This window comes from Vanellus vanellus, assembly GCF_965231255.1.
Source record: "Vanellus vanellus genome assembly, chromosome: 16".
Taxonomy (NCBI): domain Eukaryota; kingdom Metazoa; phylum Chordata; class Aves; order Charadriiformes; family Charadriidae; genus Vanellus; species Vanellus vanellus.
In genome coordinates this window covers 4645735-4664417 of record NC_138921.1, presented here as the reverse complement: position 1 = coordinate 4664417, position 18683 = coordinate 4645735, and the positions used below count along the sequence as shown (strand labels likewise).

The 18683-nt window shown below is 43.3% G+C and overlaps 1 protein-coding gene across 2 annotated transcripts; it reads left to right on the top strand.

The window, feature by feature from the left end:
* Positions 1 to 352: 352 nt before the first annotated feature.
* On the top strand, positions 353 to 15708 carry RAB35 (RAB35, member RAS oncogene family). 2 transcript variants are annotated; one of them, XM_082491563.1, is made up of 7 exons: positions 369 to 391; positions 445 to 513; positions 4357 to 4407; positions 5184 to 5307; positions 12122 to 12246; positions 12378 to 12502; positions 13047 to 15708. In XM_082491563.1, exons 2-7 carry the CDS (start codon positions 462 to 464, stop codon positions 13173 to 13175), a joined length of 606 nt encoding a protein of 201 aa, XP_082347689.1. In that variant the 5' UTR covers positions 369 to 391; positions 445 to 461; the 3' UTR covers positions 13176 to 15708. The 2 variants fall into 2 exon arrangements, with proteins under 2 accessions (XP_082347688.1, XP_082347689.1); XM_082491562.1 differs by having other exon boundaries at positions 353 to 513.
* Positions 15709 to 18683: the final 2975 nt, after the last annotated feature.

The following is an 18683-nucleotide window of genomic DNA, read 5'->3' as shown; positions in this document are numbered from 1 at the left end:
GAGGGGAATCAGGGCGCAGCCCCGGTGGGGCGAAGAGAGGGCGTCAAGCCCTCCGCAGGCCATCCCACACAGGTCTGTCATGGCGGTTAAGGCGTGCGAGGAGCTCTCACCCCGCCCCCCCTTCTGCGCAGGCGCGGCCACCGGGCACCGCCCCGCCGAGCGGGCGCATACGCAGGGGCCGCCGCGCAGGCGAAGGAAAGCGGGCGTCGCCCTTGCCGCGCAGGCGCGTCGGGCCGCGTTCTGCGGTCTGTGCGCATGCGCGCAGGCCGGAGGGGCGGGCCCCTCGGCGCATGCGCGGCGGCGTGCCGGCGCAGCTGGCGGCCTCCGGCGGCGGTGCGCATGCGCGGCGTGCCGCTGTCAGTTCCGGCTGTTTGTTCGGGAAGTGGATCCGGCCCGGAGCCGCCGCCGCCGCCCCCTCCCCCTTCGCTCCGCCGCTCGCGGCCGCTCCCGCCGCCCCGGCCATGGCCAGGGACTACGATCACCTCTTCAAGCTGCTCATCATCGGCGACAGCGGTGAGGGAGGGAGGGCTGGCGGGCGGCGCGGCCCGGGGGTAGGCCGCTGGCGGGGTGGCCGCCCCTCGCCTCCGCCCGGGCCGTGAGGGGCCTGAGGGCGGCGGCAGGGCCGGGTCGGGCGGCGCGGGGGAGGCGGGGAGGGCAACCCCCGTCCCGGGGCAGCCGTGGCGGCCGGTTCCCAGTTGGCGGGGCTCCGCCGGCGTTGTGCTGTCGGTGCGGCGGCGCTGGGCTCTGCCCGGGCGGGTCGGCGGGGGACCGCCGCGCTTTGAATGAGAGGGCGCGTTTGCTGGGGCTTCCTCAGTTATCTCATGAACCTGCGGAACTGGCTACCACGGGATATTATGGTAAATAGCTTGGCGAGGTTTAGGAAAAGGAAGATTAGACACGTCTAAGTAAGGGCAACATCGGCGTTAGTGCTAGCATCGGCCTCGGTGAGCCGCATGTTCTGAGGGCGCCCACTAATCTCTTGCTGGGATGAGGAGGGAATTCCCTTCCCCTGTGACAGACGGGTCAAGGCATCGAAGGGAAGGGCTGGCTGCGCCTCAGCCCTAGGGACCATTGTTTCCAGTGTGGCAACTACTACATTTTAATACTCTTTATTATCTTAATTATGCCTTAAGACTCTTTCCGTGCTTCAATCTGAAGTCTCAGTTCTAGAGTTTGTCACTTTTTTTTAATAAGTCCTTGAAAAGCTGGTAGCTTTGTATATAGTTATAGTGTAGTAGTGTGCAAATACCTAAAATAGTTACGGGTAAGGGGTAGTTGCAGATTTTTGAAAATAGACTTGTTAGTACTTCTGCAGCAGTTTCAGAAACTTCTGGAGGGCTAGTGTGTGAACTCAGCCTGTGTCTGGTGCTTTAGTCTAGGTACGCAAAAACTGGGACTGGGAAGATTCCTGCCTTCAGCACAGTTCAGTGTTGGTAACACTCCAACCGCTTACAGTTTAATTTCCATAAACTGGAGAAGATGGCATCCACCCTTTTCTTTTAATAGAGGTGTGGTCCATAAGGCAGCAGGTCCCGGCATGCAGTGAGGCATGGCTCTTGGGTGAAAGTGTAATGTTGCACGATGTTGGCAGTTGTCACATCCAGAAGATTTAGCTGTGTGTAAAAATATTTTATTCTGTACTAAACTGTGTCTGCATGAAGGGATCTAAAGAGGGAAAAAGGGCAACAGCTTCAAAACAGCTTAAAATCCTAGGTACTTTTGGGACCCTATGGATTATTAAAACGAAATGCCACATTCTGAGTAAAGCAGTAACTCTGTTGCTTGCTGATGAGTTTCAAAACTGTTCAGGCAAGATAAACAGGACGGTGAAAACTCTGATGAAGACCTCTCATTTTGAACAATTAAATGAAATTTCTTAGCTGAGTCTTCTTGACTCACTATAATGTATCCAGCAAGAGGAAAAAGTGTTGTGAGAATTACCGGGTCGCCTGTGGTTCTCTGTTGTAATTAAGTCTCACTATGTAGTTTGAGTATTGATTTTTCTTTTCTGTTTTTGCTAACCCCAACAGGAAGGCTTTGTCCCTGCTTTCACAAAACAGTTTGCTTGCCTTGTTTATTGATGTTTATTCCTCGCAATAGGAAGCGGACTGATACAGGATAGGATGGCTATGTCTCATTTGCTTTCTCCTGTACGCAGATGTGTCAAGATGGTAGTAGGTTTGTGTGTTTTTAGAGCAGGTCATCTTGAAAAGCTGCTGCTGATCTCAGTTGTGCCAAATATTTAAAAATAATACAGATGATCCATGCTTTGCATGTACTTCAACTCAGTCATGCTTCTTTAATTCACTCTACCATTCAATAAGATACAGGGCTTAGAAACTAGCATGGCACAGAAATTTGCTTTTAATTTTGCTTTTGCAAAGCCAGTAGGCCTTTTTTGGTTTTGTTTCATTTTGCTGTCTTCAACAAGCAAAGAGGCCCTGCTAGCCTTCTCTTTTCAGCTCCTCAAATAACTCTGTGTAGGAAGTGGGGGGGTCACAAAGAGTGTGGTTTCTCGTGAACAGTGAGGGTCAGAGGCAGTGTTTGTTTAGTGAGATCGTTGTCATCGGGAGCATGTAGAACTTCCTGAGCTCCGGAGGTTTCTCTAGAAGCTGCCCAAGTGCTGAGAGCGGTACAGACAAGACTGTGTCTGTGTAGCGGTGGACAGTCTGACAAAGCAGTGGTCATGTGCAGCTCAGGCAGCTCTGCAGCACAGCCTGAGGCTGGCTGACGTTTTAAGAAGGTGGTGTGGTCTGACAAGTCTGTGGGCTCCAGCATCTATTTTCTTTTTATTAAGCTGGAGGCCAAGGCTGCTTGATCAAGATGCATAGTACTTACTAAAACCTTTTTGGTTTGGGTTTTTGTTTGTTTGTTTGTTTGTTTGTTTGTTTTTTACCTTAGCCAACTGGTATTTTGCAGGGGTTTAGCTCTTGCTAAATAACCAGTCCTCTGTTGAAGTTCAGGAACTGCTCTGCTACCTTTTTTGAGCTCAGAGGTACTCAGTGCATGCATGCTGTAACTTTGTATTTTTCATCAGCTTGCTTTTTTTTCCTTTAAGATTTGTAATACTCAATGAGAAGTGAGCATGGCTTCTATAGATGTCTGGTGATTTGAACTCTTTGCAAATGAGATCTGGCTTACTGGAATCGTGCAGATTTTTAGGTGTTGTTTGTTTGGTTTGGGTTTTTTTTTTTGTGTGCTGGTAGCTATCTTCAGATGCCAGCAGCTGAGAACTACTGGAGTTCTGTGTAGTCTTTGCACATACCTCTTGCATAGGTCTTCTGTTAAGAACTTGCAAGTTATACCTCATCAAAACAATTAGTTTAAATAACTTCTACCTGAACAGATTTAATAGATAATCACCCTGGTAAAGTTGAATTTCCTCCTCATGCCAGAGCAGACTGCTTTTCTGGGGGGAAGGGAGAGGAAGGGACATTGACAGCAGAGATGTAATGCAGAGATAACTTTGTGATACCCAGATTCCCTTGGTTGGGTGTGCAGGAGTGAGTTTCTTACGATTCTTGTCTGAAGCACTGTGAAAAATGCTTCCCTGCAACAGGGTGTGATCCGGGTGCAAACAGTGATATAAGGAAAACCTGGATGAAGTGCTACTCAAAGCACTTAGGGAAATGTTTTATGGAACATTTTGGCAAAAGGTACAACTTCAGAAAGGTGTTTGTCCTTGCTGTTAGATGTGCAACAAGCATATTTTGGGTGGCAATGTAGAACAATGGTTCTCAACTCTCCTGTTTGGTTTAGGCTTCTGTTAAACTGTCGCCATGATAACATAAGCTTTATAGTACCAAACCCTAGTCTGATTGTCTAATTAGTCCAAATTCCACTGCCGTTCAGCACGGCATAAATGAATGGGAGGTAGGCAGTGGTGATAAGCATGATGTGCAAGTGGAATTCTAATAGTTGTTTAGAGCGGTGTTCTGAGTACTTGTTAATTAGTATGACATACTCATTCTTGGATCTTTCCTCAGCAGATCTAAGTCTACCGATAGTAAAGTTGCTTTTAGTTATTACTCTTTTATGACCTCTTAGAACTGACCATGGTTCAAAAGCTCCTGTTAGAGAGTTTGCTGGGGCTTGGAGGAAGGAGGGGACAACACCCCCCTTCCCCCCCGTGCTGCTACAAGAAGCGTACAAGAAGTCTTGGAGGGACTGCAGCGTGCTTGATCAAATCTTCAAGGAGAGTGCTGAGATGAATAGTCAAGGTGGATGGTACTAAATTATCTGCTGAGAAAAGATCCTAGTTGAGTTAGAAATGCAATGCATGGGTAAAATACTGTTATGTTACCTGACACCCAAGATGACTGTATTCACAGATCTTGCTGTCTTTGTTTGTCATAGGTGTGGGCAAGAGCAGTTTACTGTTGCGTTTTGCAGATAATACATTCTCAGGTGAGTGTTTTGTTTACTTCAGTGAGTGAAATGGTCAAGGTCTGCTCCAGTGCTGCTCGTTGTCAAAGAATTGTTCTTCTGCGTTTACCCACTGATAGCTGTACTAGGAATATGTTACGTTTCTGACTTTGCTTCTCTTGGTATAAGCCTATACAAGTCATCCTGTCTGATCTTCACTTGCAGCTGAAAGTACCACAATATTTAAATACTGACACGGTTCCAGAAATAGCTTAGGTTTTTTAGCTTATGCTGTACTCTGTGCAGACTTCCCATTGGCCTTTTGGGATTTAGATTGATTGAATATTGTGGCTAAACCACTTACATTTGTGATGTAACTAATTTGTTGGGAGGAAACTCTTTGAACAGACTGTATTCAAAATAAGTGATTGCACAAGCATTTAAAGCAAAGCTTTGTCTCAGAATTTTTACAAGTGAAGTACTCGCATAGTTACTGTCAATTTCTTGAAGATATTTGGGTACTTCCTCTTGACCACCAATGCGGTAGAAGAATAATTTTATTTTTATAATACTGGGTTTTAAATGTTAAGGGTGCCATGAGAAAAGTGATGTTAGGGCTCAAAAAAAGCTAGTAGCCGCAGTTAAAAATATGCGGATCAGCATGACCTGATAGGGCATTTGAAAAGATAAGCAGATAGGGGGAATCTTGTTCTCCTGTCTAATCGGAGAGCTACTGCCAAATAATGTTCAGAAGTGTGCTTTGGGACATCCAAAATAAACGAGACTTAGGTTCTCGCTTATCTATGCTTTCCCTTCAGGCAGCTACATTACCACAATTGGAGTGGATTTTAAAATCCGGACAGTTGAGATAAATGGAGAGAAGGTGAAGTTACAGATCTGGGACACAGCTGGGCAGGAGCGCTTCCGTACTATTACATCAACGTGAGTATAACTGGGTTTAGCAATATGTACCTTAGTGTATGGATGTTGTAGTTAAGCATTACATTTTAGATATTGTAATGTTGCAGTTGTTTAGCTAACGATGGCTTTGCTGTCTGTACAGTGGGACTTCTCTCAGCTGTTTTAGAACTGATAACACTTGTGATATTTTGGCTAGGTTTGAAAATGGGATTTCAGATTTCTTCACTCTTCTGTGCATTTCTGTGATGGCTTTGTCTCATTCCTCTGCTGCTAGTTTCCAAATAGTACAACTGGAGTTACTTCATTGTTCTGCATACGCTAGAAAACTTGTTTCTGAAGCCTGTCCAAGAAGGTCATCCTCTGATTTTACGTGTTGCAGAAGTACAAAATGCAAACCCTCCGTCAGTGTCGTATAACTAATGAATAGCTTTGAGATCGAAGAATAAGATTTCCGATATTTAGTTTTTAGGACAAATGCATTTTAGCGGCTATCTCTGTGTGGGGTTCTGTTGAAGCAGACGCCCACATGAAGTTAACCTTTTCCTTGGTTTGAGTTCAGTTTCATGCTCATTGTCCTTTTGAACAGCGTGTGCACAGCTTTTCCTGTTCCTGAAGAAACCACACCCAGAGCTGCAGTGGTGGGAACTAAGAATAAAATGTGTTTGTAAACTGATAGCAGTAAAGGTGGGACTGCTCACTGTGGCAGTAGGGGAAGAGGAAAAAATAACACTTGGAAATGGAACTTTTGTTTCCTTTGGATGTTAACAAAAAATAATAATTCTTGAAAGACCTAGGTGTTCCACTTGGTCTTTCATGACTGACTGCTCTTGTGGCTCCTATTTGAGAAGAGGATCATTTTCAGCTGATGTATTGGTTAACTTGCTCAGACATAAAAATAATGAGATCGGTTGCATCTGTTTTAGGTCTAAACAGCTAGAAATGGCAAAATTGAGCCTGATGTGTGCACCGCCCCTTTCCTCTGTGCTTCTATATGGATGTTACTGGATTACTTCCATTGTTTCTTGTTTAGCTAGAAAAAAACTCGGTTGCCTCTTGTAGGGTTCCTGTGTGTGACGTCACTTCTTGTTTCAGCACTGCAGGCAGCTTGGGGCAGGAAGTGGCACGGGGAGGGGGGGGGGGGGGAAGACAGCAACACACTGCTGCGGCTCCCATCAGCTGTGCCCACAGCCTCGTCACAGCCTGCCCCAATTACTGCTGAGTCAGCAAATGGCCTTCCTGTTTTCAGATTCCCTGACACGACTCGGAGCTGCGTTAATGAGCGTTGGGTCATGGGGCTGATGCCAGCTAGTTTAGAAAGCCATGGTATCCGGCACTGAATGGGGAATACCAGGAAAGGAGGCTTCCTTTTGTGAACAGGAATAGCTGCAGATTGGACTTCGTGTAGTGTTTTATGTATTTTTTTTTCTTTGATTAACATTTACAATAGATAAGCTGAAATGGTTTGAGGGCATTTGTGCCATGACCTGTTTGAACTCTGCTACTACTTTCTTTGCATAGCTTTTTACCGAAGTGAGGTATGTTTTACTCTTGGGCAACTGAAGGCCCTAGTTTTCCTGCCTTAACTCTGGTAAAGTAGTTACAGGGAAGAAAGATTTGAATTTTGTGCAACTTTAAGCAGAGAAGTTCCTGTGTCCGAGTGCATTTGAAGTGTTGAGGAAAACCTTTGGGAATGCTAGTTACATTGTCAGGAGGGCTCCTCTCGCTGCTAGGTCGGCTAGCTGCGACTGTCTACAGTTTGCTGGTATTTTTCAAGAGGCGCTCTGGACCTAAACATACCGACAGGACATAACAAGATTTGGATTTTCACAATGGTTCTATCTTTTTTTTATTGGCAAAGTCATACTGTAACTGATTTGCTTATCCCAAACCGAGTGACAAATCAAGTTACCGTGCTAGTACTTATGAAAGGGCTTGGCTATCAAATCGGGTGGAGTGCGAGTGCACTGTCAACAGAGTGTAGTAGCCTTTGTCTATTCTTTGGCTAGACTGAGGTTTAGATTGAGGTTAAAAATATAAAAAGATGTTCCTTCAGTATTACTGTAGACCAGGAAGTCCCTTTACAGTTAAAGGTAGAGTTCAGATTGATGTTGAGCCAAGCCTGGCAAGCAAGCCTGAAATTAGAGCCCATCTGGTAATAATAGTAATAGGTTGGAAGTACTGCTGTGTAGACCTAGAATTGCAAAATGGTAGAGGTGGTAGGAAGTTAAATGTGGAAAATCGAGAAACATTAAAAGGTTGCTCTATTTTTATTTTACTTGTCTACAGCTACAGAAGCTGAAAAACAGAATAAAACTGCTAAAGAACAGAAATCAAGTTGATCTGGAGTATTCTACAGAAACTCAAGAAAACTAAACTAGATCAGAATTTCAGACTGGGAAGTATAAAAGACAGCAGCTGTTCTTACTGTCTATTAAATGTGGAAATACTGGGATAGCTGGTGTCTAGTGGGAGGAGAGGCCAAGTTGTGTGAATTTGGTTGGCATGGAATGTCATCCAAACGCTAAATTTGATTTAAATTCACCAGAGATGTAGCGTGCCAGGACTCGTCTATATTAGCCGGAATACTTAAGATACATGAACAACCAGTTCCCGTACTTGATTTGCTCTTGTAGATAGGACTACTTTGTCCTGATTCAGGACTGTGGTTTTAGCATTTAAGCTTTGCATAACAGTTGTCAGATGCTAGCGCAGTATGGATAGTGATAGCAGAGGGACCTTCCGCCATGCATTTGTGTGGAATGGCATGTTCAAGAGAAGGATAAGCTTTTTGAGATGATAGAGTTGCTGTGTCTTGTAAACCAGATACGAAGGTCAAAAGACTAGCCATCTGACCTGTGACAATAGATGTGCTTCCAGGAACCTGCAAAAAAGATGAGTATGAAAACAGATTATTAGAAATCTCTGGAATTGGTTAGAATTCTAGAGAAATGAAAAATAAGGACACGTATACTACAAACCAGTGAAATACTAACAAAAATGCTGGATTAAACCAATTATGTGTCGTTCACATTTGCCAGTTACTTTTTTTTTTTTCTTCTGGAAAAATGAACATACGTGCCCTACTGAACTGATGAAGTCAATAATACTCTGTCTCTTCTAAATCTGACTTGGCTACTGTTGTGCTTCATGAAACTGGTTATTGTAACTCCAGATGTTAATCTCGTGAAGCATTTACTAGAGGAAATCTGAGAACTTTCTTATTAGTATCTTGTAGTAGGGAGTACCACAATGCATGGCAAAATGTTCCCTTCTGCTTAGAAAGGCAGTCTTCAGACATGTGAGGGGAGAGTGCAGATGGCTGAAGGATCCAATGAGTTTGGTTAGCCAGTTCTGAAGATTTTCTGTATCAAGTCTGCAGTTTTAGTAGGTAATGTCTCGAAGGCAGCAAGCTTATCTCTTTAAGCTTCTTTAAATATAATTCTATAGGTAGAACAAGCAACTTAGGTGGTACTGTGTTTATTTCAACTTAAATGTTTTAATTCTTAAGCCTTTTCCGCACCAAAGCTAAATTTAAAGCCTTCGGATCTATGTAGTGTTTCCAGGCATATGGAGGATATGGGCGTATACAGGTCAGGTTTGGTTGTCTTTCACCTCAGTAGGATACCTTCATGGACACCCTAAACACCAATAACTGTTCTATAACTTTAATTTTCTGTGTTTCATTAATGTATTTATCACTGGGAGTAGTAGCAGGTACTGACTTTCGGGGTTTGCAGGGTACATGGCAGAGCGCACCTACCATGGAGTGGACAGCTAGTGTCAGTCATTTAGCCCTTGAATGGGAGGCTGAGATTGAGAACTTCATTTCTCTTCTGCTCTCATTTCTGTGGTCTCCATCTTCCCTAAAATGTGGATGGGAAGAAGATAAGGCATTCTTTCCCTCGTGTCAAAGCCTCAGCTACCTCTTGGTTGCCAAAAGCACAAAATTTACACCTACTCTTCCCTGAATGCCAAAAGCCCCATCTGTTCTCTACTTGCCAAAGCCTACAACTTGTTATAAAAGCAATTCTGCACTGCATCATTCTGAAATTTTAAGTATGGGGTAGGATAAGTCAGATTTTGTTTTCCAGTACTGTCCTGCACTTGGGGTTGGAGAATCTTTGCTGTACTTGTTATGTCCTAGAAAACATTTTAGGCTTAAGACTGTATCTAACAAATGTCAGAAAATAGCATGACTAGCTTTTTGAGAAAAACGTGTATTATGGGGCTTAAGAGTTAGAGAATAAAAGGTAGTCATGGTTTTCTTTGAGACTGCTAAAAGGTAATGTCAGCCAATGGAGAAAATGACATTTTAGTGTAGATGAGGGGTTGGCAACCTTTATAGAACGATGTGCCAGACAATTTTCCCTTCCAAAAATAGAAGCAGTGTATGCTGGTAGGAACTCAGCAGGAGTCAGGGGTTGCTGTCTTGCACAAAGGAAGATATTTCTGATGAGGTGGTTGGCAATATTAGTGCTTTGTGGCAGGAGCTCCCAGCTCCTGCAGAGTTTGAATGCTGTAGTGGTCTGTGCTGCATGGTCCAGCCCACAGTCCTCATCCCTAGGAGCAAACGACAGCTGTGCTGATGACATGTCAGCAGTGGGATCTGTATGTGCAGGGTGCATGTTATTCTACTCCCCGACATCATATGCTTTGCTTAAAAGAAAAACTAGGTGCGTGGGCAAGGTAGGAGAAGCAGGATGCTCCGTTGGGTCCTCTGGTTTGGATGACTGGGATACCAGGCATGGTTTTATGGTGTGCACAGCAGAATGAAGCAGCTCTGTGTAGGTGTAACTGAACCACTGCGTTTCTCTAAAGGCTGAGTGTTGTCTTTGCAAATATAATGCTCAGTGTTAGGGAGGAAGTGGTAGGTCAGCCTGAGCATTGCTGAATTAAACGACTATTAGGTGATACCGGAGAGTTTGAAGATAAATTATTGTTCAGATGTAGAGAAATCCAGTGTGTTGATCGTATCGGAGATCTTTCCCTTTCTGATGCTATCACACAAAACAGTATTCATAAAAAACGGTGTGCAGTACATGTTAGTGTCAGGAGAGGATGGATTATTTTTGCAGTGTGTGGATTCAGGCTGTAGAATACTTTTTGCTCTAAAGGATCTAAGTTTTGAAATAAAGTTGAGCTTGCTGTAACATAGTGAAGCACAAATGCAGTGCTGTAGCAAGTTTTAAAGCTATTAAAGGAACTGATTGCCTGATATTTGAAATTGCAGGATCTCTTATGGGCTGGGAATAAATAATTCTTGCCAAAGAAAGTGTATGTACAGCATAAATTACTGGTAAAACATGGCATGGAAGAAATATTTGACTGTCTTCTGAAAGTGCCCAGATGAGCTATAGGAGCGAGCTCTCCTACTTCTGTAGAGTATGTATGGTATCATAGAGGAGTATTGATATCCAGTGACTATCACTACAAAGTGATCATGAGAGGAAAGGGGCAGGGGGAGATGTGTACACCCTGTATGTGATATACACCTGTCGTGATGGTTTATAAAGGCAGGTGGATTCTGTTATTGAAGGGATGAGGAGGCCAAAGGTGGGGAAGAGATAGTGACTTGCTCAAGCCCATCAGTAGCAGAAGTGAGCCGAAGCTTTGAGATCTTCTGTAAGATAGTGGATTTGGATTAGATTAAAAGGCTTTGTAGTTCAAAGGTGTGTTTGCTGAGTTGGAATAAATTATCAAAGAGAACCAGAGGGGTCACAGTGGACATTTTTAAAGTGCAGTGGAAGGGACAGTGCTGCAAAAGGTGCTTGTGGTAAAAGATTGAGCTCTAGAAATGCTGTCGCAATTTAAGAGAAAATTGTCGATTTCAATGTGCTGAATTCTTGAATTTGTTGTATTAAAAATCTTAATATAGTTCATAAGAAACAGGAGTAAATGAAAGGAAAAAAATAAAGCTACACAAAATTTAAAAACTGGATGCTGGCGAAGACCTCGCTGTCAACTGTTTCAGTTACTTGCCCCCATCTCCCAAGCTGCCTAATTTGCAGTAGAGAAAATACCTGGTAGCCCTGTGAATGTGGCTGAAACCAGACAGTGGAGCTTGGGTTTTTTATATATAGCATTCTCATGGTGCACATACTGCTTGCCTTTAGTAGGTTCATACAGGTGATAATGTTGGAACTTGAATTCAGATATTTTCTTGCATATCAGAATTGCTCATCATCTTTTAAAGGTGCTGGTTGCCCAAGACTAATGGGAATAAACTGAAATGAAGCTTATTTTTAATGGCTAAAGGTAGCAGAGCGCATTGAATGCACATATGGAGTCGATCTGTTGAGTAGGAAGGTGCGATCAGAACACAGTCGCTCAACAAGACAGAAATTTTTGTGAGCTCAAGGGAGCTGTGACTGAGGGTTGAATATATTTGGAGATCTGAAATTTTAGTCTGTAAGTGATCTTTCACAGATAACAGAGTTAGTGCAGAAACTTGGTGTGACTTGTACAACACAGCAGTTCACAACACAGCCAGTTCTGAGGACATATTGGGAGCACTGCTACCTTTTGCTTATGTAGCTGAAAGACAGTATTCATCTTTGAAGGTCATGACAACCTGAAGGAGGAAGTAAACAGCAACCTTTGGACTTTGAAACCTACTTGTATAGACTAAATGAGCAGGGAACTCTGTAGGTTTCGAGGAGTAGCATGTGATCTAGCTGTTGTAAAAGAACTAAACGACTCCCAGTGGTAAGAAAATGGGAGCACTTGATTGCTGTAACGTGGGGATTTGTTATGAATTTTGTATAAGCTAAGTGAAAGAGCTGAGAAGGTGATACATGGCTTGAGTTAACATTTATTGTCCTTTCCTGCTCCATAGGTATTACAGAGGAACACACGGGGTCATTGTTGTCTATGATGTAACCAGTGCAGAATCTTTTGTGAATGTAAAACGGTGGTTGCATGAAATTAATCAAAATTGTGATGATGTCTGCCGGATACTAGGTAAGTTTCTAATCAGAGAGCTACAACATCTTGTTTAGTGGGCTGACCTGCTGAAGTACCAAATTGGCGTGTTTTTGTTTTGTTTTTGTTTTTTTTTTTCTTTTGTTGTTGTTTTGTTTTGTTTTTTTTAGTGGGGAATAAGAATGATGACCCAGAGCGAAAAGTGGTAGAAACAGAAGATGCCTATAAATTTGCTGGACAGATGGAGATCCAATTGTTTGAGACCAGCGCCAAAGAAAATATTAATGTGGAAGAGGTAATATAATACACAGAAGAGTGCAGATAAAATTTTTTGGGGATAATGGTTTGGGAAAAAATAACAATTACATTCTTCCCATTGAGGAAGAAAGATAAAATGCTGTGTACAAGTTGCAAGTGAGTAGGTAAAATGTCAAAAAGAGACATCCAGCTGTGTTTGGAAGAGTTGGGGAAGCGAAATGAAGGAGCCCACGTTGCATTGTCCCTAGCTTTACAGTGCTAATGTATTAGGCATGTTCTCAGGAAAGACTTGTCACTAGGGAGGATGCTTCTGCGAGGTGGGACTGCCCATTCTTCACTCCTGGCCTCGGTTGCCAAACTGACCTGTTTTTATTTACTGGTTTGGGAAAGGGGATAGAGGGGTTATTGATTTAGCTTGGGTGTGGGTTGGGAAGGTACTGGATTTCTGCTTGGCTCATAATGGGTTGGGGAAGATCTCTGAACCATTATTGAAATAGCTAGAAAAGGGGAGTTGCTTCAAAAGAACCACAAAAACTAGTCTGAGTTCCTGGGTGGTCTGAACTTGCTTGTTTCTCTTGCAGATGTTTAATTGCATTACAGAGCTAGTTCTGCGAGCAAAGAAAGAAAACTTAGCAAAGCAGCAACAGCTGCAACAGAATGATGTGGTGAAGCTAACGAAGAACAGTAAAAGGAAGAAGCGGTGCTGCTAATGCCCTTTCCCTGCTGCAGAGACTCTGCTCTCAGACAGATCAGCCCCTTCAGCTAGACTCGGGCAATTCCACTGGGGCAGGCTTTGGGAGGACTTTCTCAGTTTTGTGCCGTTATTTAAAGATTATTTTTTCTCCATGTTTTCTATCAAGAGGCGCTGGCACCTTACCACTTCAGTGCCAAGAAGGTATCGGATGGAATCTTGCCCCCCTCTCCTCCCCTGCTCATTCCAGTGCGCCTTGTAGACAAGAAAGGACGTTGCCTACCAAGTGGACTAATTAACCCAAGAGTTTGTATATAATGTATATTGCTTTAACCAGCCTCGCCTCCCTGTTGTCGCTTTGGCTTATGCCTTCTTAATGTCAACCAATCATGGACTGCAGAGTTCATCTTTTTAAAGAATTAGTACAAAGTTCTTAATTTGAGTTGGCCCCAGGCTGGCAGCAACTGCTTCCTGGGGCCTCCGGCTTCATTTCTGTTGGGCTCCAGGCTGGCAACTGGTGCCGCTGGGGCCTATGGCTTCACCTGGAGTTCCAGGCTTTTACTGGGGCTCAGGCTTTGTTTTTCTAGGTACCAGGATTGCAGGTGTTGCTGCTGGAGCCTGGGGTTTCACTTCACCAGCTCCTGGGTCGGCAGCCGGTGCTGCTGCTGGGGCCTCAAATTGCAGTTTGCCATGATCCAGATTCGTGGCTGGGTCCTTGGGTTTCACCTTCTTGTGCTGCAGCCCAGCTGTACCTGTGCTCTCCTTTAGTTTGTATCAAGATACCGAAAAACAAACTGACCTGCAGAAGTGGGATTTATTTGGATAAAACTTTTTTTTTTTTTAAAAAAAAAAAAAAGGCAAAGTTTGACTCCTTTGACCTCTGCTTCTGGTTCTGCCAGGGTCCTAACTGAGGGTCCATTTCTTTTGAGAACAACAACCACCATGTGATTCTGCCAAAAAACCCCAATCCTCTTTTCATTGCCCTGTCCACAAATAGGCAATCTGAACTTGAATGTGAATTTTGGTGGCAAAGCTTTTGTTTTTGAGAGAGAAAAGGCATGAAAATAAATCCAGCTGTTCTGGATTGATGTCTGAATATGAAAGCTGCTGCAGGATCATTCCCAGGATTCTTTTGTTAGAAAGGAGGACTGCTGTTTAATGTAAAGAAATGGAAAGCTTGCTTGCTTGGGTTATGTGGTGGTGGAGGATCACCCTTGGAAACAAACTGGTCTCACTATGCTCAGCAATGTTTTCCTGGCCCTCGTTGGCTTTTCTGGGAAAACAAGAGCTCAGTTCATCAGCCTGAGTAGACGTAGTTAAAGGTGGAGAGTGTGTGTGCGTGTAACTAAAATATCAACTGTATGGGCTGAAAGTACATGCTCAGCACCTGAATAATTGCTGAAATAATAATAATAAAAAAATAATTTTCCTTAAAATGACTAAAAGGCATGGAGGGTATGACTTCCTTTAAGACCTTGAAGGTGGATGTACTCAGTTTGTCAGTAAGTGGCCCTATGGAATTGCTGGCCTTAGTTTGGTAGGATATGATTCACCAATGTCCATGAGCTTTGAATCAGCCCACTTCTCTCCCTTCCTCCCCCTTCCCCAGGAGAGGCTAAATTTTAGTCACTTATTTTGCCTGCATTTTTAGATTTTACAGGTTGTGGTAAGAGCCCTAATCATACAATCACATCACAATCAATCACTTTAAAGACTTTTTAAAAAATGTAAACAATGAATGTGTAACACTTTTTTTTTTAATCGGTTCAGGTGCTGGGAGTATGTATCCAGCTGCCTTCACCTGTCTCTTTTCTTCACATATCTTTCATTGATAACCCAAGAATAAGAATGAGCTGGGATGATATTGCTAGTGTGAGCTCTGATAATTGTAAGACTTGAGCTGCTATGGAAAGTGGCGGCTTAAGTTACACCAGTCCATCCCGTCTGCTTTCTGATGTCGAATGTGGTGTGTGTACAGGGAAGGAGCTGGGTCAGTCCTGAAAGCCTTCCTGTTGAGATGAGGCTGTCCTCTGATGGTTACTGCTTTCAGATTAAAGGGCCCAGCTGCATTATCTTGGGGGCTCTTGTGGTAGTGGGTGTGCAGAGGGAGTCACTTCATACAGGCAGAGGTAAAGAAAATGTCTGAATTTACTGGAAATGATGCAATAAAATAAGGAAATGGTGCACCCAAGCCTGGAGTGTTCTCTTATATGGAAAGATTGGTCCTCTTTGAGTCCAGGTCTTTGTGGCCATGGTTTGAACTCTGCCAATCCAGGTATCCAACTTCCTGGCCGAAAGTGGGATTTTTTTTTGATTTTTTTTTTTTTTTTTTTTCCTAGAGCTGGCTGTAGAGGAGCAGTTCCCTCTCTGCTCTTGCCACTGACTAGTCAATTGGATGGGGTGGGGACTGTGTCTCTAGTGGTGCTGATGTGAAGTTTCCTAAATGTTGAGCAATGGAATGTCTAACTGGTTTGCTAGGATTATTTCTGTAATGAAAGTTTCTAATTATGCTTTTTAAATAATTTTAAAAAACTAAAAATAAAGGTTACAAGCTGCCAAATCTTTTTCGAAGCTCTGTTTCCTCTGCTGTCCAGCATCTGGAGGTGGAGGGTGGCAAGCCAGGTGTGAGCGCTTCTGCTGTACATAGAGTTTGTTTGTTTTTTTTTTCCTGGGAGGGGGGTATTGGCAAAACCACAACTAATGCTTCTGAGTGTTTAGTTGGTATTCTAGTTTTAAATGTGAATGAAAGAGTAAGCTGGAACTGGTAACCTTATTTCTGCATGAAAGTGAGATGCTCATGATTTTAATCTTCTTTTATTTCTGTTCAACAAAGAGTGTTGAGTGAACTTTGAAAGCTTCTCCTCAAAGGCAGCAGGGGTCAGACCCTGAGCTGCTTAAAAAGCATCCGGAGTCTCTCCTTGCTTTCCCAGGAAATGAATGTATGTGTTCTGTATAGGAACTACACAGCCATCACTGTGCTTGTTGCCCTTACTGTTCATTTCCCCCTGCCTGCCCTTGGCGTACGAGTGGGCTGTTGAAGGCAAGTCCTCACTTCTGGAGAAGTGTGACGAAAGCTTGCTGTGGGAAGGTGGCTTTTCTTCCGTCTGCACTGTTCTGGTGTGGCTATGGAGAGGGGAATCCTCGGGACATGTAGATGGTCTGAACTGCAGCTGGCGCAAGCTGGAGGTGTTTCATTGTCCATCTGTGTTTTGCGTCTAAACTTGTTAATGTTTGATTATCTCTCTGTATAGAGGCCAGTAAATGATATAAATGGCTGGAAGGTGAAGCTTTACAAGCTCGCCTTTCTATTTTCCTGTGTGGCGGGACATACAAATGCTTCAAATGTTCTTTCTCCAGGACCATTCTCTTCTGAACACGTGCAAGTTCTTGATGTGGCTGAATTTCTTGGGCTGATGAAGTATTAAAAATGCTGTTCGGTGCTAAGATGACAGTTCAAAAAGTGAGCTTGTTCTGCAGCTAGGCAAGATAAGCAGTGACTTGAGAGCTGAGACAGAATCATATAAATGATCTGTTTTATTCTGAAGACAACTATTTACAAAAGAAGTAAAGCATTGTTTTTACTAAAAATATGCCTTTATAGATTTTTATAATATGTATCTTATAAAAACCATACATTTATTTACATTACTGCTACATACAAAAATTACAGCACTGTGGTATATGTACATATCTATAGATACATTCTTTCTGCTTGTCCCTGCTGTGTGCTTTTCCCCTCTCAATCTAAGGGAATCGTTGCTGCAGCACCCAGACACTTCCTTTCTTGGCTTTTTGGTTAAAATAATCTTGCTTTTTGTAGCCGAGTGGGGAGTAGTGAGTTTGCCTGATGTAGAGGCATATCTAGAATTTGCCATTCTAAGTAGGACAAGTGCACGCAGCTATCGAGTCCTTATGCACGCAGCACTGCCTGTAACCTCGCTTCTTGCTTCTCTGCAAAATGATTCTGTTGTTATTAATTGATCTACTGTTCACCTCGATGGCAATTTGCCGATCTAAGTTTGTATTAAGATAAAGTGCTAGTGACTTGCCTTGCATTTACACTTTCTTGTTTACAGTTGCTTCCCTTGCAGAGTTTGCTAAAGGGAGATGGATCCCTTTTCCCTTAGGCGAGCATAATAAACGTGTGCCCAAACAGTCACCTGTTACTTAACTGTGGGAAAGTTCTTTGTAACCTTAATCTCAGCAGGCATCTCTTCTCTGTGCGATATCTGAACAGTGACTGTGCAGCACTACTCTTTCATTTACCTGTATCTCAAAAGCAAGGCTGAGTGTTGTATTTAGAGCTGCGGATCCCACTCCTTAAATCTACTTTGGGATCCTGAGTACCTGCTGATTAATGCACTTCCTCCATCTCATTCACTGCAGCCGATGTTTCCTTTACACCATCTGTGCCCTAGAAGTACCAAGTGTCACAAGTGGAGTGTCTTCTAACCCAAGACTGCAAGTATGATTCCAGGCTCCTGGCCATGACAGGATGGAGATGAGTGTTTTAATGACAGCTCAAGGTAAAATAGTCAGGACCTTGTTAAAACACAACATGACGAATGAGAATGTGAAGGACTGCATTGATGAGGTTTTTGAAAACAAAACAACAAAACCTAGCTGCTATGTTAAGGCAGTTTTGTTCCCGTTGAGTAGCAGCTCAGCACAAGGAGGTCTCCTTTGGTGTCTTGTCCGGTTCATTAAACCCAATTCTCTTGTATTTCTGGGTTTAGTAGTGCAACTAAGTCTTTAGGGTTAAGGGGCTAGTTTTAAGAAACGAAACCCAACTGGCACCTTAGAACATGCTGTCTTTCCTCTTGCAGTCTCTTCCATTATTGTTATTAAATAAATAAAATTGCAATGGGATTAAGGTAGGTTCCTCCTTAAATGAAGAGATGGGTTGTGCATTTCAATTGCCTACCCTGCAACTGAATGAGTCACTTTCCTCTCAGCAAACATGTAGCAGAAGGCACCTTTCTTCATTTCATTACTGCGTCTTCATTGGACAGCTTAAGGCCCTTGCCTTAGGATTACATACATACAAACATACATACATCCTCAATGGCATAGAGTCCCACACAGCTGCTGCGCATGTGGCTTGAAGAGAGCTGTTGGGGCCTGGGAAATAACAACTGACAGCAGGAAAAAGGTTAGTGAGGACCAAGATGTTCACATGGCTCTCCCACAATAAGAGCATTGGCTGTATTGGTGGTGCTTTACCTAAATATTTCCTGGAGCAGGATCTGCAATCCAGGTTTCATTGCTCTCAAGTAAATGGGTTTTACAACTCAGCTTTTTACCATCATTTTCAATCCCAAAGAGTACCCTGCTCCTTGCAACACGCAGCTATCTCAGTGCAAGATTATTTCATACCAGTGTGGTAGTTTCATGCTAACAAGGAAATATGGGAATGCTCAAATCTTTGTAGGCATAAAGGATATTTGTACTGAGGTATTATGGATGTCCTATCCCATAGATAAATTGAATAATAATAATAATAAAAACCCCAACCTCTTACCTGCTT

Excerpts from the sequence above, each read along its gene's own strand:
- RAB35 (XM_082491562.1), top strand. The coding sequence starts at position 462 with ATGGCCAGGGACTACGATCACCTCTTCAAGCTGCTCATCATCGGCGAC. Across the intron at positions 4,408-5,183 it reads TGCAGATAATACATTCTCAG|GCAGCTACATTACCACAATT; the intron begins GTGAGTGTTTTG and ends CTTTCCCTTCAG. Across the intron at positions 12,247-12,377 it reads TGATGTCTGCCGGATACTAG|TGGGGAATAAGAATGATGAC; the intron begins GTAAGTTTCTAA and ends TGTTTTTTTTAG.